General features: G+C 39.7%; 1 protein-coding gene across 3 annotated transcripts in view; it reads right to left on the bottom strand.

The window, feature by feature from the left end:
- The window catches only part of FAT1 (FAT atypical cadherin 1), a 170,804-nt gene that overhangs the window by 9,101 nt on the left and 134,102 nt on the right, over positions 1-27,601 (bottom strand). For all 3 annotated transcript variants that reach the window (XM_020968485.2, XM_020968488.2, XM_020968486.2), the window contains exons 13-26: positions 27,062-27,295; positions 24,840-25,229; positions 21,255-21,469; positions 20,161-20,298; positions 18,498-18,641; positions 16,432-16,629; positions 14,670-15,471; positions 14,408-14,539; positions 14,157-14,314; positions 11,928-12,390; positions 7,987-8,140; positions 7,681-7,791; positions 3,880-4,511; positions 673-810 (exon numbers count right to left, since the gene is read on the bottom strand). In XM_020968485.2, the coding sequence (XP_020824144.1) occupies positions 673-810; positions 3,880-4,511; positions 7,681-7,791; positions 7,987-8,140; positions 11,928-12,390; positions 14,157-14,314; positions 14,408-14,539; positions 14,670-15,471; positions 16,432-16,629; positions 18,498-18,641; positions 20,161-20,298; positions 21,255-21,469; positions 24,840-25,229; positions 27,062-27,295 (3,909 nt within the window). The remainder of the gene's footprint in view (positions 1-672; positions 811-3,879; positions 4,512-7,680; positions 7,792-7,986; positions 8,141-11,927; positions 12,391-14,156; positions 14,315-14,407; positions 14,540-14,669; positions 15,472-16,431; positions 16,630-18,497; positions 18,642-20,160; positions 20,299-21,254; positions 21,470-24,839; positions 25,230-27,061; positions 27,296-27,601) is intronic.

Here is a 27,601-nt window from a genome sequence, read left to right as displayed (position 1 = left end):
ACAGCCTGTATCAGCACATACATATTGGAGAGACACCGAAGGTGGACAATGCCTGAGTCCTGAAGAACCTGGCTGTTGTACTCACATTCATGAAATGTTAAAGGTCTTCAGCTCTTTGGGGGGTTCCTTTACGAATGAGGATTTATAGAAAGGCATAGATAAGAATCATGCATGACTGGAGGGTATGGATGACCTGCTACCTTTCTGGGTGAGAGATTTCCCCTAAAGATAAGGTGATAAATTCAATAAAGCTGTACGAGTAAGTTCAGAAAAGCCTTTTTCAAACACAAAGCTCTATTTATAAAAGTCATGTGAACAAATGCTTGTTGAAATGAACTGAACTTACAATCAACCTGACATTTAGCTCTTGGTTAAGATTTTCTATCCTACTAATAGCTCAACACAGAGCTTGGGATTATTGGGAATGGGAGGAATAGTATTAACTTAAGAAAATTACTTAGGAAGCATGTGCAAATTATTAAAGTCCAATAACCTGCTGAATGTGAATGATTTATACATCTGCTTGTAGCTAATATAAAAATGGGGGTGCACTCAGTTTAAATAAGATCTCAAGGGCCTTAAGAAAGGTCATCCAATTCAAATATGCATAAAAGGAATGAAAAACAGGGACAGCAGCAGCTAAGCACAGTGGGAAAATTTTCTTCTACATACCATTATCATCACATGATTCCGACTGGAACGAGCTGAGAGACTGGACTTCCGACAGACTCTCCCGAGCACTGTAAGGATGTGACACTTTATCCTCTAGAGGCTTCTTTGAAATACAGGGTTCAAGCTCGACCACTTTAGCTGTACAGAAAGGTACAGGCAAACAATGGATGATTAGCATCGAACAGCTTCAAAAAAACCCCCCAAGCTGACAATATTCCTGACAGAGATTTAGGGAGTAAGAAGGAAGATTCTTCTTTTTAAATGTAGTCCTGAGGTATTTGGAACCCTTGGTGGGGAGTTTCCTCCACAGAGGTAAGGTTAAGTGCTATTTCTTGCATTAGAACCCTATGCTGTTAGAGGCCCCTGAGCTCCTGAAGGTTCTTTCTGCCCAGGAAACACAAGATTTCACAGGACCTACTTAACTGTTCCAAATTCATTCCTTGACCAGCTTAGCTAAATTTGGAGAGACTCATGATCAGGGGATTCATTTTTATGGCCATAGTAATGAATCAAACTGTCTATTAAGGTGTGGAAGGGATGTAATCTGCATGGGTAGAGATAGAAAGCTAACCAGTAAAATCAATGAGGGTTTTAAGAAATCACACTATAAGAGCCTATTTACTATAAAATACATAAAAGTCCAAGTTAAAAAAAAATTGGTTGAGGGGGAAATACCTTGAATGACATTGACTAAGCCTAACACAGCTTTTCAAGAATTTGACTAAGATAACATAATCAATTTAGATTTTCAAAAGGCAGCCACCAGGTTAGAGCATTACTTAGAAAAATGCAGAGCTAAACATCATCCTTTCAAAAAGAAAAAAATTCACACCCAAAATAAATGCTCATCTGAATGCAAAGACTCCTGAAGCTTTGCAGCTCACACTAGAAGACTCAGATGATTTCGAGAGCCTTTCCTGACTGAAGCCCTTCTTCTCAACTACCCTGTATTTATTTGGGGAAGCTAGGTGGCACCATGGATAAAGAACTGGGCCTTGAGTCAGGAAGACCTGAATTCAAATGCAGCCTCAGACAATTGCTAGCTATTTGCCCTGACCAAGTCACTTAACCTGTTTACTTCAGTTTCCTCATCTGTAAAATGGGGATAGTGGTAGAACCTACTTCCCAGAGTTGTGAGGATCAAGTCAAATAATAACTGTAAAGTGCTCTGCACGGTGCCTGGCACACTGTAGGCACTATGAAAAAGTTAGCTATTATTACTATTTGATTTATACTTTTGTTTGTTTTTGTTGTTGTTGTTCAGTTGTTTCAGTCATATCTCAATCTTTGTGACCCCATTTGGGGTTTTCTTGGCAGTTACTGGAATAGTTTGCCATTTCCTTCTCCAGCTCATTTTACAGATGAGGAAACAAGGCAAACAGGGTTAAGTGACATGTCCAGGGTCACAAGCTAGTAAGTGTCTGAGGCTGGATTTGAACTTGCTACGTCCTCCATTCAGCCCAGCACCTAGCACAGAGCCCAGCATACAGCAGGTGCTTAATAAGTGTTTGTTGACTGATTGCTGAAGAGGGTTTAACTTCAACAGATATACTACATAATAATGATCTACCTTTTACTTAGGTTTATTATTCTCAAAGTCAGTGAACAGGAACTAACTCATGAATCAATTCCTGTGGGAAAATTTCAATGAAACTATGGAGATCTAGCCAGATGAGAGCTCTGCTCAGACTTCTTCAATGGTTTCCTGTTGTTTAGAGAATCAAGTATAAGATCCTTAGGCTGGCGACCAAGGCCCTCCTAATTTGGAGTGATCAACTCTGTTTTTCTTGCCTTATCTCATGTTTCATGCTCCCTATAGCATATCCATGCTCCAATCAAACTAGACATCTCCACCTTCTTCTTCTATCTACCTCCCCTTATACATCCCTCCTGCTTTTCTGTCTTTTGCTTCGTGGTGCCACCTGTTGAAACTCAACTTATCCTTTATAGTCCAGCTGGCCTGTCACCACTTTCATAGTACTTGATAGCACTGTTCTTTGCACTTTTCTGATGCACTTACATATTGTTTCACTATTTCCTACCACAGTTAGTAGTACTTTTTCTATTCTCCCTGTAAGTATGGATGGATGGACTGTTCCTATCATGGGGATAGAATTGTCTTTTATGTAAACTTTATATGTCTCTCAATGTGTATGTAATGCTATTAATACTCTACATATAAAAGTACCTTATAACGTTTGTTGACTTCACATGCTATCTCCTTCTCTTCCTCAAGAAAAATCTTTAGTGTCTTCTCGTATCCTCCAGGGTAAAATATTAACTCCTTAGACTGCCATCTTAGGCCAACCATAATTTGGCTTCATCTTCAATTTCTTGTGTTATTTCGTATCACTCAGCCTCTCATACTTTATATTCCAACCAGATTAGACTACCAGCCCTTTTCTGAATGTAACCTTCTCATCTCCTACTTCTGTGCATTTGATGTGGGCCATACTCGGGATGTATTCCTTTCTCATCTTTGTCTTTGAAAATTCTTTTCCTCCTTTAAGGTGCCACCTCATCCTTAAAGCCTTTACTGACACTCTTAGCTGTTAGGGGACTCTTCTTTCTCAAATATCCCTTGACCACGGGCTTTATTTGATCTCTGCTTTATTTCCCTCATTGCCTTGTATCATACTTATCTAAAAATGTGTACAGCCCATTAGAATTTAAGTCCCTTGAGGGGAGGTAGGCTGTTTCTTTTTTGTTCATGCACTCCCACTCTCTGCATAATTCATTGTTTATTCAGTCAGGCAGCAAACAAGCATATATTAAGCACTTACTACGTGCTGGGCTCTAAATGCTACAAAGAAAGGCAAAAAATAGTCTCTCCTCTCAAGGAACTGACAATCTAATAAGGGAGATAACATGCAAACAACTGTGTATATATATGTACCATCTAAGTGGAAGGTAATCTCAGAAGGAAAGGTCTACAGGGATGGGGAGAGGGAGGAATGGGCAGGGGAATAGGAAAGACTTCCTATACGATGTTTTCCTTGAGTCAACTCTTGAAGGAAATCAGGGAAGTTAGGAGAAGGAAAGTGAACGATAAATATGGAAGAAAACCAGTGCAAAATAGAGTTAGGAAATAAGAGTGTAGTGTGGAACACCAAGTGGGCTGTAGGCTAGATTTGACTTTTCATATGCTTAAAAACAAGGTTTATCTCAGTGACATTTTATTTAGGAGAGAAAAAGGGGGGTTCTTACTATCATAGTCGAAATCCCAGTTGGGTTTCTGAATTGAGTCACTGTCTGAAGGAGAGTTGGAAGGAGGTGGGGGAGGCAAATTGGGTGCAACGCTGCAGACGGCCACTGCTTTTCGGTGTCCATGCATAGAATCTGGGTTGAAGGTACTAAACTCAGGATGCTCTGGAATGGCAGACCCTTCAAAGGAATTTCGGTCTAGATTGTTCCGGGAATCACTTGGAATGCTCGGAGTGTAAGAAATGGGACGCACAGGCACCTGGGGTGGTACATCTGAGTAAATGTTCTTATTGAGTTTTGAATCAAAATATGGCCTTTGTAAGAAAGCTGTCGAGGGTCCCAAATGTTTGTCCTCAGGTTCCGCCTGGCGCTTCTTCTTTTTACGGATCATTTTGCGGCAGACAACAAATATCACCACCAGTAGGAATATACCTACAATGAACACGATGATTCCTACTCCTTCAGCTAATCCAATGTTCCATGGTGTTGACACATACTTATTGGGAAGTGAGTCTTCACAGTGTTTTCCTCGATAGTCAAGGCTACAGTTACAGCGATAGGACCCATGGGTGTTCTCACAAAGAGCCCCATTACGGCAGGGATTAATGGCACATTCATCGATATCACTTTGACACCTGTCAGAAAGAAAGCCAAGAACATAAAACCAATGACAAAAAAAAAACCCCTGAGGATTTTTAGTGGTGGGAGAACTTCAGAAAACTCTTCCTTTATTGGAGAATTCATTTCTAAAATCTAATTTTTTTAGTCTTCTGAAAGTACATGAAGAGAAGGCTGAGTTTGTAATTTGTCCTTAATTTACTTACACATTTGGGTTAAAATGTGAAAACTGAATAATAACTCAAATTTACTTACTGGTTACAACAAAGAGGGAGATTTAGTCCATTTCTGAGCTCTATATTAAGGTGGTTTTTTTTGCTTGTTTGAACCTGTAATTGCATCAGTATATAAAACACTGATGAAGAAAGCCCCCTATACACCAAGATATCAACAACTGTTTTTGAATTTATCGTCACAGTTCTCTGGGGCAATGAAAAGTTAAGTGACTTAGACTTAACATAGCTTTTACGTGTTAGAGGTGGATCTTAAACCCATGTTTTATAAGCTTTGAAGCTGGCTCTCAATCCACTACGACATTCTGCTTCTCTCTATGATATGACCAACTATATAAAACACCGAATGAACCTACCCCTTCAGCTGAAATGAGGATTAATCCAGAAAAGGAAGGTATAGGAAAGACCTAATAGTCAAGGTGGAGTGGGTTCTTCTGCCTGAGTAGATAACTTTTTGTTAAGACAACTCCAAGGTTAGGAAGAGTTCCCAGTTCAATTTATTTTGTTTTAGTTAATACTGTTTTGTTTTTTTAACCATCTGTGTTGAAAATAGTTTGCAACAGAGATTTAATGGTGAAATGACAGAACACTGAAATTGGTGTCCAAGAAACCGGATTCTTGGACTGCATCATCTTTATGGTCCTGTCTGGCTCTAAATCCTATAGAATATTTAAAAATTGTTTGTATACCAATCACATTTCTCAGATTCAAGAGACTCAGTGAATCATCTGAAACTCAAAGGCTCAAATGATCTTTCTTGGTTTGCCAACCAAGTGTTCACAGATTCGGACTGTACATCCTGATGTTTACACCTGGAACATTTCCAATATTTAGATTAAAATGGCTCTTCAAGTGCTTTGGCAAAAGAGTAAGTTATATTGGAAAAAATAACAAGGTAACAGGATAAAATCATCTCAACATTCTCAATTATGTTTTCTTGCTCTAAAGCTTCAGGAATGCACTGAATACTTGAATCAACCCAAAATTCAGTCCTTTCTCACTTTTTGCTAAATATGGTAAACAGAAAGACTGTGGGGAACAACTCTTTTTTCTTAGAAAAAGTGACTTTTATCTTTTTTCCAAGTGGTCAAAGGAGCCACTTAACGTAACGCTTTGACGCTAACAATATCAAAGCCCTGTTCCAAAACTTTCAATGATTCCTAGTTACTTACAGGAGAATAAAGCCCAAACTTTCTTTACTGTGGCATTCAAGGTCCTTCTCAATCTGGTCCAGCCTTGGTTTCTACTACATGAATCCCCCTCTCCTGCCAGACTGTTTGATTGACCCTTTCATGCTTCCTCCCAGTTCCATAACTCTCCTCATGCCTTCTTCTTCATGTCTAAACAAATGTTAGCTACCCTTCAGGCCCACCTAAGATTCCACCTCCACCATGAAGCCTTCTCTGAGCGATCTCTCCCTATTCTTTAGATTTCCCACCCTTTCTCTTTCAACCTCCTGCCATGAAACATCTCTACTAATGCTACATAATTTTGAGTGTATCATGTCTTCTCAACTAGATGAGCTTGTAAAATACCCTCAAAGAAGAACTGCTATCTTTTCTGTCTCTTACAATACCTAGCACAGGGAAGTAATTTTAAAAATTATTACAACTCGTGATCATATAATACTTCTAAGTTTATAAGATATCTTCCTCACAACCATCCTAGCAGGTGGTATGAGTATTACCAGCCTCATTTTACAGATGATGAAACTATGGCACAGAGAACTCCCATAACTTTTCCCAAGTGGTGTCACATTTAGTTAAATGTCAGAATTCAGGTCTCTTTCCTTATTCTAAGGCCAATGCTCTATCCAACTAAGAGTCTGCTAAATGACTGCATAAAGAATTTTTGTTGATTATATGTATTACAAGGATTAAGAAGCTATTGAATCAGGTACCATGTCCCAACCAAGGGATACTGATACTGCTGCATGATTATTACTGTGGTGCCTATGTGACTCTGGCAATAACATCTGAACCACTCAATGGTGGATTAATCTGTGAAAAGTCTAAATTATGGAATATTTTTGAAGAAGCAGTCTTATTAGAGCCAGCATGGTATAGCAGACAAAGAGCTGGCATTAGCACCAAGAAGATTTGGGCTTAGGTCCTTCCTCTGACACATACACAGGATATATGAGACCCTTGCCAAGTCACTTAACTTCTCAAGGCTCTTAAGTAATGTTTTTTCCCCACCCCCAACATGGGCCTTTCTTGGTTCTTCCACGTTAGCATTTTTCTCTCTTGCAATAACTACATATGTGTGTTTATGTTACATCCTTCCAACAGAATATAAGTTCCATGAGAGTAGGGACCATTTTTATTTCTTTGTATTCATAAGGTCTAGAATACAGCCAGTGCTTAATAAATGTTTACTGAATTACTGAATTGATACGATCAGTACAATGCCATCCACAAATAGGGGCATCTGTGGGGGCAGGGCAGACTCACTTTAGGAGATCACCCTTTCCTTTATAGACAAAGGGGAGCCCGTATGGTGATCATGTCTTCATGGTTATGTTTCTAAGATAAGTTGTAGTAAAGGTCCCTATCGGGAGCTCCTTATATCAATGAAATCATAGGTCTAGTACCAATTTCTAGAGTTTTATTATATACAGTAAATGGAAGATCAAAGAGGAAAGAGGGTCTTAGATCCACTTGAATGACTTATTCAATGAAAAAATACTGTACTGACTGTCAATTGCACATCAATTATACACACTGAAGATGGTCTGTCCTTGACAAGTTTGTTGATTTACTTACTTTAATCTTATCCAAACTAGTCATTTGCTTGGACAAAATTATTTTTTCTTAGTACAAAAGTAAATGTTAATAGAATTATTGACTAGGTTATCATACACTTTAATTAAATGATCCAAATTAGTTAGATTTTACTATATCTGTTAATCTGGGGAACACTACAAATGTAAAATGCGACTAATCTGATTCACCTTTCTCCATGAAAACCAGCTTCACATTGACAGATAGCACCATCCAAGCTATCAAAACAGGTCCCACCATTTTTGCATGGCTCATCTTTACAATATGGACTCAGCTGACACCTGAGAAATCATAAAACAGCATCAATAATAATATTTCTGCTTCAACGTCAAAAACAAAAAAGTAACAAAGATGATGAAATGAAAATAGATACAAACAGAAAAACCAAGAAGCAAATTTAGAGTTCAATAGCTGATGACAAAAGTAGTAGTGAACACTAGAGTTTAAAACTACCAGGGAAAGAGCAGCCAACATACCTCTGTCCAGTGTATAGGCCTCTGCACTGGCAGACAAAGTCACCATTGTCTCTAATACAAGTCCCACCATAGAGGCAAGGATTGGAGGCGCATGGATTCACAGTGATGTCACAATGTGTACCCATGTACAAGGCACTGCATTTGCAATAATAACCTACAAAAAAGGGAAAATGATGCTGTGATATAATTCAAATTTGTTAGCTTTTGCTTTCAAGTGAAATCAGTTTTAAAGGAAGGCTGAGGTCTGTATTTTATTACCTAATAAAGCCTTCTTCTGACCTTCTGCATTCTCATTCATTTATGATTAATTCTTTCCCATCAGAGCTGTACAAAAGTGCAATGGGCTGCCTTGGGTGGTAAGGAATTCCCTAATGGAGGTCTTCAAGTAGAGGGTGGATGACCACTTGTTAAGAGGGAGAATTCCTGATCCATTACAGATAGGACTAAGCAGTATGTGAAGGCCTTACCAACTCCTTTGATTCCTTAATGACTTTAATTACTTTGAGATCCTTTGATTCCTTAAATCAAACCTATCTACTCTAGAATTTGTGAATACACAAAGGACCTGTTATTTCACCACTGTGGGAACCTCAGTGTAGGAACTCCTATAGATATGACCCACTGGTGACTTAACTAGATCTGAGCAAGGAAGTTGCCACCCAACACAATACAACCGCAGTGCTTAAAGCAGAATTTGAACCCAGGTCTTCCTAACTCCAAACTCAGCAACTCTACCAACTATGACACACCATTCCATACTTATTTAGAATGACTGGGGCAGGCAGGGACTGAAGATTTAAGTCAGAAATATTTAGTTATCTGTACTAAATTTTTATCTAGAATTCTGAGAGAAATCTAAAATGACCAAAAAAAAAAAAAAAGGAAATGGTATGTCATTCTAAATCTATTATATTCATTTTTTCCCCCTACAATATCCTATCTCCAACTCATTATGGTAAAGCGTAGCAGGCACTCTTTAAACTTACATGCTAGACAAATTTCAAATTCGACATTCTAAGTCTTAGCGTACGTAGTTTTTAAGACTGTGGCTCTTCAAAGTCTTTTGAATCCAGCTTTCTTTTCTATGCCTACTGGCACCACGCTAATAAAGGTCCTTCAACATAAACACTAATTCAGGAAAAAAGCATCCTAACAAGGCTCACATTCAGTCCAAGGGAAAATGCTCCTGCCACAAAATATATCTTTCCTAATTTAAGTTCAAGGGTTGGAAAGAAAAGACCTGAGAGTATCTACACAGCAATGAGAGCAATATGCTAGACCTGGCCTCAGGAAGACCTGAACTCAGATTTGATCTCAGATACTTACTAGCTGTGTGACTATGGGGCAAGACAGTTAACCTGTCTCAGTTTCTTCACCTATAAAATGGAGATAATAATTGAACCCATTTCCCAGGGTTATCATGAGGATAAAATGAGATAAAGCACACTGCAAACCTTACCAACTATGTTGATGGTAGCTATTGTTGTTATTATTATTACCGTTACTATTATTAATTTGATGCCTTCAATAAATTCAAGTCAATAGAAATAGATAAAGTATATCTTAGGGCACTAAAAGAACTACTGAATTACGTTCCATGCTCCTTGAATCGTCATTAAGAACGGAAGAACGACCACAAGATTAGAGATGGATGGTTTGTGAACATTTAGAAAAAGAAACAATGATCACAGTGATCATCTGGAGTAAGTCAGACCAGACTAACTTTGTTTCCTTTTTGAAAGGGTTACTATTGCCAGATTGTTTGATCATTAGAATGTTTGCTGATATTGTAAAGCTACATTTAAGAAAAGCATTTCACAAAATCTCTTATGCAATCCTTGTGGACAAGATGGACAGATGTGAGTTGGGAAATAATAGAGTAGTGGACTCTAAACTGGTTAAATGATGGGACCCAAATAGTCATTAATGGATTGGTGTCAAGAGACTGATGATGAGATAGGTCTCTATCCATGGTTTTAGCTCTATGGCGTTTTGACATTTTCATGAATGACTTTGAGAAAGGCATAAATGGCATACTAATGAAATTTGCTATCAGGGAGAAGAAACATGTTCAACACCAGAGTTGGAAGCTAAGGGATCTTCAAAAGTTAGAATATAAGCTGAATTTAATAAGACAACATCTGCATAAATTACTGGATGTTGGGACCATACTTGGATCAACAGGTCATGTTAAAAAAAATTTAATAATTTTAGTGGATTGAAAGTTCAATAAAAATGAACTTTGTGACCCAGGCAAAAAACTTATTGGAATCCTAGGCACCACTGGTAAAAGCATGGGCTCCAAAAGAAGGGAAGAAAGCTGGTAGTACTGTATGCCTTGGTTAGGTCAAATCTGGAGTGCTATGTTCAATGCTTGTTGCCCCACAGTAGGAAGAGCATTGACAAAATGGAGCACATTCAGACTATGGTGAGGATACTGAAGATCACACCATATGACAATCAATGGAATGAAATGGGACTAGTTATAAAGAAAAGAGACACGACATCTGTTTTCAAGCATGGGAAAAGCTGTCATATGGAAGACAGATTCACCCTGGCTCCAAGGGGAATACTTTGGAGCAATGACTGAAGTTGCAGAATGGCAATCTGCTGGAATATAAGGAAAACCTTCACTACAGTTAGAGCTATACAAAAGTGGAATGAGCTTTTATACAGTACCTACTACATTCAAGACACTGTACTAACCACTTTACAAACATTACCTCATTTGATCCTTATAACAACCATGTGAAGTAGGTGCTATTATTATCCTCATTTTACAGTTGAGGAAACTGATGCAACCAGGAGTTAAGTTACTTGTCCAGGGTCAGAAAGCTAGTAAATGTCTGAGGCTACATTTGAACTCGAGTCTTTCTGATTCTAGGCCTGGCACTCTAGTCACTGAAAGGTGGTGAGTTTATTAACACTGGATTTCTTTAAGAGGGTGGATGACCACTTCTTAGGGATGTTGTAGAGGATCTAGTATTAGATCACTTCTGAGCCCCCTTCTTAAACTGCTTACTGAACTGAATAAAATGTTTTTCACAAAACAATCTGAGGAAGCAATGATGGAACCATGTTGGTTGGTTGTTAAAACATTTCTCAACCGATACGTAATAATTAACTACATTTTATCCTCAATGTGGCTGTGTGATACTCTGTATCATGAAATCTGAATTCATTAACCTGACTTTCTTACTATTACAATGGGGAATCTCAGTTTTTTCATACAGGGCAGAAGGGAGCATCAGGTGTACTTTATCACTGTCCTTTTAAAGTTTATTCTGAGGTTCTGGCTATTGGCCAGCTAAATGTTACCCAGGAAGCCAAATGACCCATTCCTCCCATTCCCCATTTCTAGTAACCAGCCCATGGGCATGACAGCAGTGACAAAAGGCATTCAACAACTGTTGCAAATTCAAATGTTCACACGTTGTAGTGGGGGCTCCAGCAGTCCTTGTTCATGATTCCACTGGCTGATACACCAACGATCCAAGGAAAAGCTGGAGTCTAGTATCAGTCTGTGGGCTCAGTTCCAACTTCTCCCTGGGCACAGAGCTTTGGGGGAATTTCAAGGTCAATTATGCCTTTGGTGTCTTCCACACTGGAAGGCAGGTGTTGAAGTGTGTCCCTTCTGCCTTCCCCGAGCATGTGACTGAGACTGAGCAACAGATGCTCAGAAGTCAGACCAGCATCTGTTTTTTAAGCCCAGTTGCCAGGAAGAATTCTAAGAGCCATAAAATCTGAGTGACAATCGCTCCATCATTCTATGTATGCACTTGGCTGAATTCTTGTACTATACAGAAGGGCAGTATCTGACTCCATTGTGATTTTGGCTAAATATAGCAAGCGCACTAAAAACTGACCTGGGGACGTGTCCTAAACAGTGTGTTTGTGAGCCACGTGTAGAATTTTAATGAAAAAAGTACATCAAAACCTACCTCCGCTAGGTGAAGGGTTACAAATGCCTCCATTCTGACAGGGACTACTAGAGCAGTCTTCTATGGCCATCAACAAACATCCAGGGGACACATCGACATATTCCTCGATGTGGGCATAACTTCTTGGCTTGCTGGTTAAAGGAAGTTCTTGACCATTCAAATAAATCGAGTCCATACATCCTCTGAAACCATTGTTGACTTGAGGGCTTCTACCAGGCCTTGTGTCCTGCTGACGAATGTGGCCTCCAAAAAACACATGGCTATCCAGGTTCAGTGTCTTCAGGGTGCCTGGAGCTGTTCCGGATGCTGTATGGACCCTATCTAGAACAAGCCGGGCATAGTTCCCGTTCACTTCGAGGGACACAGAATGCCACAGCCCATCGTTTATTTGAATGCTTTGAACAGAGACAATTCCAGGCCCACTTCCACAGTCAAATTTGTACTGAAGTCTGCCATTGTGAATCTGCAATGAAAGACTACTATTAACATTCATGATACTCTTTCGGAATTTTCAGCTACTCCCCTTCCCTTTCCCCCTCTCAAGGCTCTATGGGAAATATTCAGATATTTACATAAGGGTGAGAAAAAGATTTTTGAATTAAGTGCCACAGGTGGACCACATACTTCTCCGTGCCTAGCATACAGCAGGCATTTAATAAATGCTTGCTGAAGAGACGAATGAAGGGATTTGATCATGCAAAAAACCCAAAACAATTCTTTTAGGAATCTAAACACCAGATACAAACCACTCATCCAGGTAGTGTTTAAGAGTAATCAATGATTGTATACCATTACAATTAAAGTACACATTTCAGCTAATATCAATGTTAGTCTAATATTAACGCATCAGTCACTGTCATTTTAAAGAGAGAAGACATTATTGTAGATCTTTTAAGTGATAAATGGGTTGAAATCCTTAGCTTTAAGTCCAGATGTGAAGAATCAGTTCTTCTCAAGATTTAATTCTTGCTGCTGTTCAATTGTTTTTTAGACTCTTTATGATCCCATTTTGGGGTTTTCTTGGCAAAGATACTGGAGTGATTTGCCATTTCTTTCTCCAGCTCATTTTACAGCTGAGGAAACTGAGGCAAACAGGGTTAAGTGACTTCCCCAAGGTCACACAGCTAATAAGTGTTTGAGGCCAGATTTGAATTCAGGTCCTCCTAACTCCAGGGCTGACACTCTATCCACTGCACCACCTAGCTGCCCCTTAATTTTTTTGGCCCCTGAGATTTGGTATCCTAATTTTCCCTAGGTTGGAAGTGGGCTGAAAGGACTACTCATAGCCCCAAACCCAATACTGACTACAGAGAAATATGTTCCATTTTTCCAACCTGGGTTGGTCCTTCCCTCCTTAGGCAACCTGGTGGCCATTTACCCCTAAGAGATGTTACCATATTGGTGCCAGACTCATTGACGACCCCCAATCAGCATTAGCTCTACGGCAGCTCAGAAGCCCTGAACTCAATCCAGCCTCTTCATGACACCCAGCAGCACACACTCCTACAAATGCAGGCTACAGTGCCCAGCTCAAGATTTAATATTAACAGGAGTCTACAGCTATTAAGCAGTGCTGATGTATACTTATTTTGTATTTGTTGCTCAGCAGTGTTCAACTCTCTGTGCTTCCATGAACCATATACATACGGGTTTTCTTGGCAAAGATATTGGGGCAGTTTGCCATCTCCTTCTCTGTATACTTACGTAGTTAGAAACAGTACATTTATGCTTTAAAATGCCAACATGAATTGTTAATAAGTTCTACTGCAACATCTACAACTGCAAAGAAATGAAGACTCATTAATTATTGTGTCTGCACTAATATATTACTTAAATGTGGGATTTCATATTTCTCAAATAATGATAATTACGAATTTAATTCAAGAGAAGTATCTGGTGTAATGGTTGAAAAAGTATTGGCGATGGAGTCAGAAGGTCTGAGTTCTAGCTCTGACAGTTACTCACCAGTGTGACTATGGGTGAGTCAACTAACTTCTCTAGGGCTTAGCTTTTTCCTCTATGAAATGCAAATAGCAATTCTTGCACTATCTCCCTTAGGAAGCTGGCAAAAAGAAAGTAATCTGCACACTTTAAATAAGGGGTAAAGGCAAACTATGACTATCGCTATTACTGTTGTTGAGAGAAGAAAATGGCCACTTGAGTTTAGACTCTCAAGTGTTACACAGAGACATACAGCCTTCCAGAATTAGGGGAAAGTTCGGCGTGTACCTCTAAAATACTGTAGTCTGTTCCCCTTGCATACATAACAACTGCATGAGTGGAGTAAGTTCTGAGCCTCATGGTGAGTTTCATTTCTAATTTGTTTTCATTTTCCATCAGACGGTATTTGACAAAACTGTTCCCAGTAAATGTTACCGATGAACCAACTGTGAAACACAAAGAAACAAGGATGAGAATCAAAAGAAAAAACAAATTTAAGGGGCAGTTTGGGCTCTGAAATACAATAAGTGAAATCTCACCTGGACACTGGCCAAATTTGCCACCTGGGCACACACACGTATACTTTTCCTCTTCTGGATCAGCAATACATTCTGAACCTTCAGGGCATGGATTGCTTTCACATCCATGATCAACCAGTGGGCATTTTCCTTCTGGGGGTAGGGAAGAATGGATTCTTTTAGTTACAGTAATTGCCAATGGCAAGTCTGGTGTTCCCTTCTCCCATCTTCCACATGGATACACATGCACAACAGTGATACTGATTCTGTGAGACTCTCTTACCTCTACAAAGACATACAGCTGCTCGGTGGTGACGGGGACTGACAAAGCTCAGCCTGGCAGTACTATGAGTTGACATGACATCATCATCCAGAGTCACCTTTTCATCACAGAATTTCGATGGACAGTCCAGACCTGCACATTGCTTGTGGAACACTTCCAAGATCCTCACACCAATGATTTCTTCGATGTCAGCCACAGACGAGTTTATCTTGTGCAGGAGAACTTTCATTGAAACGTGGGCACTACCAGATTTCTCAACAAGCAGTAAAACGTCCAGGTTCGACTGAGGCTCCGAGGGCTGCAAACTCACCACCTGTATGTCATTCCTCCTCATGCCCAGGATATTCCGCAAAGCCCTCTGGAAGTTACGCCAATAGTCTCCAACGAACTCTTCAGGGGTGAGGTTGGCAAAGCGGATAGCAATGGTGTGGTTGAGCATTTCTTGAGTGACCTGCCTGATGTGCACCATGATGTCAGCCATGGTAGTGAATTTTCCATCGGTCACTGAGACGTTAAGGAGGTACTGTCCCATGTCTAGCTTTTTATGGGCTATCAGTTTACCACCTGTGCTGGAGACGGAGAAGAGGTTGTCCATTTTGGGATCAAGACTGTATGTTAAGGTGTCGTAGACATCTTGGTCTGTTGCATGGATCTTTCCAATGACACCACCTGAATATTCTTCCCCAAAGGTGGTAATGAAAATCTCTAGTGGCAAAATGGCAGGCGGATAGATGCTTTCCTCAATAACCCTAATGTCAATATATGCCAAAGAAGATAACTGAGGTTTTCCGTTGTCTGCCACCTATAAGAAAAAGGAAAAGTCACTGTTTTGATTGCTGCCAAGGCTTTTAACAGAAACTTCCATAACCAAGAGATTCCCAGCTCTATAAGCTGGACTATCTTGTGAAACCTAAGGACCCATTCTCAAAATAATGGTTTTAAATACATGAAGTAAAATAAGATGAGAAAAGAAACCAGTTTCACTGAAACATTAAGTATCAAAATGTTGAACAAAAACAAGCTCATGGACCCCACATTAAGAAGCTCTGCCATAACCCAATGGATACTAAACAGCTAGATAGTACAGTGGACAGGGTAGTGGACTTGAGAGTCAGAAAGACCTAGTTTCAAATAATGCCTGAGACATTTATCAGCTGCATGACTCTCAAGAAGTCACAAGCTCTCAGCCTCAGTTTCTTCATCTGTAAAACGGGTATAAGAATAGCACCTACCTTACAGAATTCTTGTGAGGACCAAAGGAGGTAATATATGCAAAACATTGTAAAATGCGTAGACCTTAAAGCACTACATAAATGTTAGCTTTTCTTATTCTAAAGCAACATCATAAGCAAGCTTTTTCATACTTCATTTCATCCTAAGAAAATTAACATTCTTTTACAGCACTTATTCTAAAGCATTCTTAAAGGCAGCTCTCTTCAGATGGAAATCAGACTGCAGCAATTTCACTACTGTGAAAATCAGGATAGAAAAACATCACTTAAAAAAGGTAATTCTTTCTAAAAGAAGGTATCATGTGAAAATAAACAGGAGAAAATATGGAGACAAGTGACCTATGAACTCTAGTCACCATCTTGGTAAAGGTAAGAAAATGGTTCATGCTCAAGTGCAAGGAGACTATCGACTAACGGGGGAGGGATGGAGGAGGTTAAGTGGGGATGACAGGAAGGAGTACAGACAACCTCTTAAAGGAACAGCACATCAGTAATCGTAAACCAACCGTGAAATCAGTTAAAGGCAGTACCTTGACATGAAGGAAGTAATGATCCTTTACTTTTCTTTTTATGGCTGTTGAAGTTATAAGGACTCCTTCTCGGTTAACCTCAAATGCTTTCTCCTCATTTCCACTCACGACAGAAAAGAAAAAAGGTGGGCCATTATGGGAAGAATCCTTGTCTGTCACCACCAGCTGCAAGACGCTGACACCCACAGGCTTGTTTTCCTACACAAATTTATTAAAAATCAAATACATGTGACTACTTACAAATAAATTAAATGATAACTGAGGGCATGTGTCATGCTTTGTCTTGCCTCTACCTCTTAAATGTCCCAGCTTCCTTTAAATACAGTTTATTGCCACCTTCTACACGAAACTGTCCCCCACTCCCCAACCCACTGATGGTATCCTCTACTCTGCATATGTCTTATCTGTGCCTAGTATTTACATTATATGCACAGGTATAGACAGACACACACACAAACATGTGGATAAGCATGTACATATGTGTATGCACCTATTTACATGTGTTTAATCCACAATAAACCTACATGTACCAGCAGCATTTGCCTTTTCCTGTATCCTTAAGGATATGGTCACTGCTTGCTGTCTGTCCTTCATTCTTGAAGAAGACCATGACATCAGGAAAGTGATGTCTTGACATGCAAGTGAATTGTATTTAAGTGAGGGAGGGCTGTGCAAAGTCACCAGCCTCACTTTCTCCTCCAAAGCCATCTGGGTCCAATGGCTAGATTGAGACAACTGGAGATGGCCCAGGATGCAATGGAGGACCTGGGCCTTTTCAAGCTAAGGTCTTCAACACATCTCAGTTTGACTGAGCAGTCAGTACTTAATAAATGCTTGACAGAATGATGTAAAGTGAAAATCCAATGGAACTGGAGAATCATGTTGCTATTCAAAATGTTCGGTCCATGAAGAACATCCATTTTTTCTTCTTCTTATTTTGAACAGTAACTTTAAAAAACAGTTCCCAAATGAAAGAATTTACTGCCAGAGAGAACAACATAATTTGAAATAATGCTTACACATAGCAGGCATACAATAATTATTTGTGGGATTGGATTGTGCAATTCTCCTTCAAAGTACTCACTAACATTACAAATGAATGCTTCTGTGCTTGCTTCAAGGACAAGAAGATAACACGGTAGCTGTTAAGAATTCATGCTGGGTCAGAAGCAAATGGGAAGGTCAATTCCCTGCAAGGCTATGGGGTGGGGGCAGGGAGGCATCAAAGGAACCTGCTTAAATTTAGGAGTGTCCCTAATAGGAGGCTTTCCTTAGCACCACAGCCCGTCATTCCCCACCTCCTACCCCAGGCCATGAAGCCAACATCAGTCACTTAGAGACTTCTGACGAAATCTATAATTCTGCGGCCATTTGGGTATGGTTATATATGGCCAGATAGAACTTTAATGACATTCTCCGACAGATATCAATCTACCAATTGATAAGTGCTCATGAATCACCTACCATGTGCCCGGCACTGAGCTAGGGCCGGGGGATACAAGCACAAAGAAGGAACAATTCCTGCTCACAAGGGATTTATATTTTATTGCAGGGGACAACAAGTCCATATAAAGATGTCTATAGAATCAATATAAAATGAATAAATACAAAGATACAAAACAGGTAAATGTGAAGTAGTCTAGGAGGGATGGCACTAACAGTACGGAGGGAATCAGAAAAAGTTTCATGTAGAAAATGGTGCGTAAATTGTGTTTTAAAGGAAGAGAGGAAGTGCATTCCAAGAATGTTCCATTCCAAGCATACAGAAAGTTCAAAGGCACTGAGATAGGAGGTGGAATGCTGGGCTAGGATCTGTACTGCTACTGGTGCCTGTAGGTTTGTTGTGGATTAAACACACATACATGTGTTCATACACATATACACATGCTTATTTACACATGTATGTGTGTGCGTGTATTTATCTGTCTCTACTTGTGCATATAATGGATCCACCCTCATTGGAGGTCTCAACGCAAAGGTTGGATGACCTTTTCTTACGAATACGATAGAAGGAACTCTTTTTCCCTTTGATTCAGATTCTGTGTCATGACTCTTGATAAGATTACCTGAATGATTATGCTGTAGTTGCCTTTTGAGAAAACTGGAGGATTGTCATTAACATCAGATACATCAATGTTCACGGTGGTTGTGTTGACTCTGGGTGGGCTGCCATTATCAGCTGCTTGAACTCTGAGTGTGTAACCTGAAATCTTTGGAAAAACAAAGACAAACATATTTTTTTAAGCCAGAAGAATCTATAACCTTAACTCCCAAGTCCATGTAAATGATGGAAAAGTAGACTAGCAAGAATATGATCTTTTCCCATATATTGATAATATCATCAGTCTCTGGGCTAGAAAACTGCTGTTTCAAAAGTTCACCTGTCAGTTATTTATTTGGAACGTGGTACCCATTTTCCCACAGAGATATTATACACATTAGTGGAGTTCTCAGACAAGCCCACAAAGCCTATATTAATTTCCAATGTGGCCAAAATACTTTCCACTAGAATTTTTCAGAGCAGAAAACACCACTTGATATACAGTGATATAAACAAGACAAAACCGAGTAACTTAATAGACAATGAATCATGAAGTTAAATGAATGTATATCCTCCTTCTCCTGAGGCTTACATCTATTTTCAGTCAACTGGTCTTAGCAAAGCACCAGCTGAACAGAAATGAATATCTTTTCATACTCTTTCTGGCTCAACTTCACCCAGAATTTCTCCTTCTGATTTATCCCAGAAGTTTTAGGCTTTGTCTATGTCACTATCTTGTGGTCTTGTTCCTAAGCCTACCTGGGAAAAGGGTCAAGAGTTAAGACTTCTTTTCCCTAGTGTCCAAAAGGAGAGAAAGATGTGTCACTTGACTGTTCTTTGGATAATCTACCTCTCCTTTAAATGAATGATGGGAGGGACTTGAGAAGGCTGGTCTGCAGCCCAGTGATGGTACAATCTGACTCCAGTACGCCATTCCATTGGCATCTACATAGACCTTTACCTCATCTCATGGACATAATTTTGCAGCATTTTTTCCAAGTTTTCAATCATCAATGTCACTTCTCAGTGATTTTCTTTTCCTTCCCTCCAGAAATAGAACCCTCTCTGGTACAGTTAAAGCAAGGGGAAAAAAAGAAAAGAAGAACACTTGGCCATGTCTGAAAATTTATGTCTCATTCCCCACCTGGAGTTTGTCATCTTTCTTCTGAGAGGCCCAAAAAGTAGGTATGGATTCTGGTAACCATCAGCTCTCTGATACTTCAAATGGAACCTGATAAAATTTTGCATCGCTACAATATTCCCTTCCATTTGTCCCTTTTCTAAAACCAAATCATCCTTGAAGTCCTACCTCAAATACCTTCTCCTCTAAGAAGCTTCCCTACACCACTCCATCTGAGAGGGATCTCTCCTTCCTCTCAACTTGGAGTACTTCTCACCTTCAGAAGTCATTTGACAAGAAACCATGGACTACTCTGTATGATTTCTTGTGTGTGTCTCCTCTCACTGAACTCTCTGGACTGCTATTTTTCTTCTGGTGTGCTGACAAATTCTCTCCCCAACTAGACTATAAGACCCCCGAGGGCAAACAATTCTTGGAGCTCTTCACAATTCCAAGCACAGTTTCTTGCTGGTACCCAACAGGCGTATTTGTTCTTTGACTTTTAACCTAACCACAAAATTCACACAACAACAACCAAGTAACAAACAATAACAATGGCTTCTCTTACCATTTCCCGGTCTAGAAGTTGAGTCACTTTTATTTCTCCTTTTACAGGATCAATAGTAAATGGGTTCCCCTGGTTGCCATCTATGATTGAATAGTGAATGTGACTGTTTGAAGGTCCATCAGCATCATCTGCCATAACCTAAAGAACATAATCTTGTTTAGAATTGCTCAAGACGGACTTACCATGAGCACACACACTCATCCCAAGAAAAGGCAGCTGTCTGAAACAGTGTTCTCAAAGCCAAAAAATCCCCCCAAAACATCCCTTTTAAGATTACAGTCAGTATTCCACCAGTGAGTCAAACATATGTGTGTATGTGTATATATGTATGTATGCACATGTACATACATACACATATAGTTTATCTGTACATACACAAAAGCACACAACGGATGGCAATAGGTTCTGGACTCATGATTTTATTTTTAGAAGAAACTCTCAGGTCAGAAAATTCTCTACCAATGGTGGTCACAGCCTTCTCTCCCTCCAACTTAAGAGTCTCAGAGATCTGAGACATACCTCAAGCAATGAGTGGGAGATTTGTCCAATCTGTGTCTGAGGCAAGACTCAAACCCAGATGCTCCTGCTTCTCATCTACTTCACCACACAATGCCCCACTAGTATATACAGTTATCCTTCCATATTGAGACTTTCCCCACTGTGGTTTTGATATATCATAGGTAAGCATAAAAATTAGATGGGAATTTTGGGGGAGTTTTGTGGAAGCTGCAGACGACATGCAAAGTCTGGCAGACAAAACAGGGCCTGTGACCAAATACTTAACCCAAATTTTGCAGTAAGGAACTATAAACACCTGATAAAGAAATCGAAAAAAAAATCCAGACTTCTTCTCTAGTACTGAAGGGAGGGCCAAAAAATTTCATGTGAATTTTCCAGATTACGTGGGTGCCATGCCCCTAACTCAATGTGGGAGGGATAACTATATAATTCTAGCCAAATATCAGTTAATATACTGATAATATTTTCATGTCCTTATACTGCTTGTAAGCAAGATAATCTCAAATGGAGTCTCTTTCAAAGGTAAAACAAATGAAATTATGGAGGAAGGAGGAGAATAAAAGTGTAACGCATACAGTGACAACAGATTGTTCAAGAACGGCATCTTCACTGATCACTGCGGTATAGGTGTCCTGGCTGAACACTGGGGAGTTGTCGTTGATATCCGTGACATTCACATTCACTGTTGCAACATCACTCAGAGAAGGTGTGCCTCCATCAGTGGCTTCGATTGTCAGGTAATATTCATGAGAACTTTCATAATCCAAGTTGTCAATAACAAATATGGCTCCTATAAAGGAAATCAAATATAAATATTTTTAAGTTATTAAAAGGCCAACACCATTCCACTAAGATTATTTTCTCTCAATCTGTGACTTTTTAAACAAGCTAAAAATATTCAGCGACATCTTTATGCAAACAAGTCTCTTTACAATGTACATATAATTTTTCATTTCCCAATACAGTATCTGAAAATATGAACATTCCTCTAGAGACCTTCTTTGTCTCTTACCTGCCTACTTTTCTCCACTATTTTCACAGTAATTCTTACTCCATTACATATAAACTATTTTCTGGGCTCTCCTCTTCTATCTCTGACTCTAAAACTCTACTCAATTCAACAATGAATCAAGAAAGCTAGCTTCGCTGTAACACGTAATCAACCTGGAGGGGCCAGGGCCTGAGAAAAAGTTGTTTTAAGTACCAAGCATCTGCAAGAATTATGACAAAGAACTGGGGATAAAATGATAAAATCAGTCTGTTTCTTACCACAGATGTAAGTGCTTAAGAAACACTCGCTGTCAGACTGACTGACATTGACTCTACCTTCAAGGGAGAGGTTTACAAAATAACGGGAGAGGATAAAGTATCCACACAGATAACTAAAATACAAGGTCGAATGTGATAAATGCCTGGGAGAGTAGCTAAGACAAAGGGCTATATATAAAACTCTCGGGAGAAATCACTTTCGATTGAAGCAATCAGGAAAAGTTTCATAGAAGAGGTGGTACTTGAATTGGTGGAGAAATATTTCAACAAATTGTGATAGGATGACAGTGCATTCCTTCATCCTCTACTACTCTCTCCCTGAGCCCATATCATCCACAGCCCAAGGTGTGGGGAAGAAGCCCACCATCAGGAGGGATCCTTCTTCTCCCCTCCTCTACCTCAAGATGGGGATGGTAGAGGAAGGAGGGTTCTGTCTCCCCTCTCCCCAGGCCATCCACACTCCAGTCAGGGCTTAAGTTACAGTGTGCTGTTCTGTCTCAATCTTATTTTCAATGCTCCTTTTCATCTTGTTTCCTCCTGGCGGGCCGCTGACTTTCCCTCCCTACTTCCCTTCTCCATCCTCACATCTGCAGGAAGGAGCCCAGAATTCCCCCTTCCTCTTGGATACTCAGGCCCACTATCTTCTGAGCAGCAGACATGGCAATTCACACAGGCCCAAATATTATCCCTCTGGAAAGACAACATTCCCCAGGCCTTATCATCTGCCCTCCCTCTATGTCTTCCAAAACCTTGATCATTGCCATATGTCCTGAAGACTCTTGGGTCTTGCCATCTACCCTACTGTGAACCCTTAGAACTCTAGGGTCTTCCTACCCAACCCTGCAGCTGAATTTTTATGTGCTGTCTCCCCCAATAAGAGAGTGAGCAACTTGAGAGCAGGAATTGTCTCTAAAACTCACCACAGTGCTTGGTACAAAGTAAACACGTAAGACACTTTTCATTTGTCCATCGTTCTTTTGCAGCATGGGGGATGGCTGTAAACAAAAGTCTGGAGATGAGACTGGGTAGGAGAATAGAGGATGGGAAGTAATCCACTTGGGCTAGGATGAAGGTTTTCTGAATGGAAATGGTGTTAAGATAGAAACGAAAAGGCAAGTTGAAGTCAGGGCCCAGCACAGGGCCTTGAATGATACTTTATCTAATAATCAGTAATGGAGAAAGGGAGGATGGATGGACAGAAGGAAGGAAGGAAGGGAAGGAAGGAAGGAAGGAAGGGAAGGAGGGAGAGAGGGAAGGAGGGAGAGAGGGAAGGAGGGAGGAAGGGAAGGAGGGAGGGAGGAAGGAAGAGAGGAAAGGAGGGAGGGTTGGCTCAGATGACCTCTAAAGTCCCTTCCAGCCCCAAATCTACAATTCTAAGGAAACTGATAAGAGCTGAAAACTGACTGGATATAAGGACTGATGAAAAAGGAAGAATCAAAATGATGTAGAGGTTTTGAGCCCAGGATGGCTTTTGATTCCCTTACTTGAAATAGTGAAGTAAAAGAAAGGAGTAGTTTCTTGAGGGGAGGGGTAGGATGTAATGAGAGATAGCGGAGTCACTGGAGTGTAGAGGAAGGAGACTTGGTTTTAGAATCAAAGGATCCAGGTTAAGCCACAGCTCCATTAATAAACAATCAACAAATTTTTATTAAGGTACTACTATATGCCAGGCAATTAGACTCAGTGCTGGGGATACAAATACAAAGAATGAAACAAACCCCACTCTTACTTTCTCTAAGACTCAGTTTCCTCATTTGTAAAATAAGAGGGATAGATTTGATGATCTCTAAAGTCCCTCTTGGCTTTAAATCCTCTGATCAACATGAAACAAGGCTTCTACTGTACTTGAAGCTCAGCCAAGGACCACTACCCACACGAAATCTTTCCTTGTCTCCCCCAAAATTGGTCTTTACCCATTCTGAACACATGTGCATTAACTTCATAGTATGCATTGTTTTTCCAGAAAGTATAAGCTATCTTGCATTTTTGGCTCTGCCTGGAACAGTGCCAGGCATATAGTGAGATACTGAACTATTACATATTGACTGACTGATTCTCTTAAACTTAAAAATAAATAACCTTATGGCTAGAGTAGTGAAATTCATTTTTCACTAGGCCACATTTTACAGCATTATGAGGACCACAGATACTTTTAGAGAGACTAGGTTAACTGAAGACTTTCCATCTTAATGTGTGCTGAAGTTATGCCCTCTGACTTTACTGGCAGCCCACCAGAAAATATGATTCAGAATATTTCAAATGCTATAGGTAGGCCTGAAACGATAAAGGACTGTATCACTTTGAAGAACAGTCACTCGCCTGCTATAGAAACTTAGATTATGGAGGATGAAACTGATGACTCACCAGCAGGGCTGATTTACCTATCAAATGAGTTCACTAAGAAGAAAAAACAGGTAGCTAAGAAGGGAAGCTGTTTTCAATTAAGTTCTATTTCTCCAGCCCTGACTGAAAGCAACTTTACAAAAGTTCTAACTGCATAATGTTCTAACTCCAATGACAATTAATTTTCTCTTAGGGTTGGCTTTTTTAAAAGGTCAATCAAATATATCAGACATTTATTTTCTTTTTATCCACAGAATTTGAGACTTTTAAAGAATCCTCCTGACTCCTTTTCAACTACTACTTAGGTAAAAAAAAAAAAGCTTAGTGCCTTATCTCTTTAGAATTCTCTCTCTCTCTCTCTCTCTCACACACACACACACACAAAGTGTATTCATATATAAATGTATAATTTGTATAAATATTACACATAAAATATACAATTATAATACATAAATGGTGCATCATGTAATTTAAGAGGCCAACCCATAAGAAGTCAACTATTTGGCGGACTAATAGAAGGTTTCTCTTTGTGACATGTGCTAAGTTACCTGTTGTGGAATCAATACTGAATTTCCCATGCTCATTGCCACTGATGATTGCATAAGTGATCTCTGCATTGGCCTCAATATCCCGGCTGGCCGCATACACCTGCAGAACCTCCGTTCCAACGAGGATGTCCTCGGGCACTGTGGCTCCATACTCGCGATATTCAAACACAGGTGGGTTATCATTTATATCCAAAACAGATACAACAACAGTGCCGGTAGCAGTCAGCCTCCTTGGCACACCCTGATCTACAGCTTTCAAAATCAGACTGTACATGGCCTGTAACTCTCGGTCCAAAGGCTTCTCCAATCGGATAATTCCAGATGATTCATCAATGGAGAACTGCCCATCTGCAGAGTTCACCAATGAGTAGGAAATCTTGTGATTTAATCCTAGTCAAAAATAAAAAATAATTATATACACATATACATATTTGTGTTTGTATAAAAATAAAAGCACATTAAGAATGTCTCCACATTTTAAGATGCTTTATTAAAAGAAGTTCTTCCTCAGAAGTCTAAGGGAAGTGGGGGACTTGAAAGATTGTGAAATTGGTTCTAATTGTTCTTTACAACATGACTAATGTGAAAATAGGTTCAATATGAATATATATGTAAAGCCTATATCTAACTGCACACTGTCTTGGAGTGGGGGGAGGGGAGCGACAGGGAGAAAATTTGGAACTCAACGTTTTATGGAAGTGAATGTTGAAAACTAAAAATAAATAAATAAATATTCTAAAAAAAGAAAGATCCTTCAAAAGCAGGTATTTTTTTTAAGTAAAAGGAGAAAATATTTATATTATATCAGGCTTATTTTCTCTAAATTTAGAGAATCCACCCCAAATGTTCACATGGACTATCTGGGCCGGACCTGTGGTAGAGCATTCTGAGCACATACTGGTCTGATCAGTCACAGCTGGACAAACTGTATCTTGACTCTAATATAGTTACGTCATATCAGTCCCTCTGAGAAAAGAAGGACAACCAACCAGCTAGGCTTATTACACTTGTAAGTACCACAACACATCAAAAAAAAAAAAAGCTTTTTGCCTTTCTGGTCAAAATTAACCAACTTTTCCTGGTCTAAGAATTACAAATAACACCATGAGAAAATATGTGGTTCTTTGGAAATCTGAAGTACAGTGGGGCATCAAATTCTAAGACATACTACAGGGCTGTCCTTAGTAATTCAGTACATTAACTAATTTCACTGATGAGTAATTGCCCTCTTTGCCATTCTCAGATGCTTTAGTGCTGAATTCAAGAAACATATAACTTTAAGTTCATGTCAAAAAGCTTTGAAATTAAACTTCCAAGCACTGTTCTTAAAAGATATTACAACCTGCTTCATGAAATTTGAGACTTCTCAAAGTCTGGTGTTGTTAAATACTGAAAGAAATAATTTGCTCCTGTCATTCTCCCATAAAAAAACTCTAAATTCTCCATGATAACAAGTCTCGTTTATATAGTGCTTTAAGGTTCTTAAAGCACTTGACATGTCATTTAGAGCTCAGGTACAAGATGCCAAGCAGGATGATGAGAACTCATATTTTTTTTATAGTGCTTTAAGGTTCACAAAGCACTTTTCCTCACAATGGCTCTGTGAGGTAGAGAGCAAAAGAATTATCTCCTTTTACAGATGACAAAACTCAGAGGAATTAAATGACTTGCTAACAGATATGTAACTAGCAAGTGGCAAGCCAGGATGTAAACCTAGGTCACCAGAGCATTGCACTTTATCATTTCTGTCTTTGTAAAACAAGGACCTAGAACACTGCCTGGCCCACAGTAGGTGCCTAATAAATGCATGGTGACTTCACTTGCCCACAGGGATAGTTAGCTGATGAGTAATTAATTGGAGGCGGGATTCAAATTTCCAGACTTTAGTTTCTTCACCTGAGAAATGAATGAGCTAGAACGAATGAGCTCCAAGGTCTCTTCCAGTTATGACCCAACAGGGGAGAGAAGGGAATAAACGTTTATTTATACAGCATCTACTATGTGCCAGGCACTGTACTAGGTGATCTTTCCAAATACTATTTTATTTGATCCTCACAAAAACCCTGTAAGACATTATCCCCATTTAACAGTTGAGAAAACTGAGGCAAAAAAAAGGTTAAGAGACTTGCCCAAGGTCACACAGGTAGTGTCTGAGGATGGACTTGAACTCAGTTCTTGGCACCACCACCAGCTGCCTCTATAATCTATTTTTATTTACATACCTGCATCTGCATCAGTGGCCTGTACTCTCGTCAACGGCGTCTTGGGTTCAGTGTTCTCAAACACTGTAATGGCATAAGGATCAGCTGAGAATTCTGGGGCATTATCATTGACATCTTCCAACGTGAAGACCACACTCATCTGGCAGAATCGCCCTCCTCCATCTGTAGCCTTGACTAAAAGGTTATAAACGCCTTGCTGCTCACGATCCAGGGCGGCAAATGTTTTCAATTCACCTGAAAAACACACACATTGCATGCTAAAGAGATTCACCTGAAATCTGAACAAAGATTCTGCCACAGTCATCTTTTACATTATGTCTATTCATGACCCCCTCCTCCCCTTTGCTTCTGCATGCATACTACCTGAATAAATGGCCTTCCTTTGGTGAACAATTTTATCAGTGCCTGAGTGAACAGCTGCACCAGCCTCACACGTCCCAGGTTCACAAACTGCGCCAGTTGCTACAGTTTTTAATCTTAAAGATTCAAAGCAAGGGCCTCTTATGGATTTCCAAAATCCCACCAGCAAAATGTCTGTTT

Source organism: Phascolarctos cinereus, unplaced genomic scaffold, assembly GCF_003287225.1.
Source record: "Phascolarctos cinereus isolate Bilbo 61053 unplaced genomic scaffold, phaCin_HiC Scaffold_9;HRSCAF=440, whole genome shotgun sequence".
NCBI classification, from domain to species: Eukaryota; Metazoa; Chordata; class Mammalia; order Diprotodontia; family Phascolarctidae; genus Phascolarctos; species Phascolarctos cinereus.
Note: the sequence above shows the minus strand (reverse complement) of the source record. Positions and strands in the feature narration are given on the sequence as shown.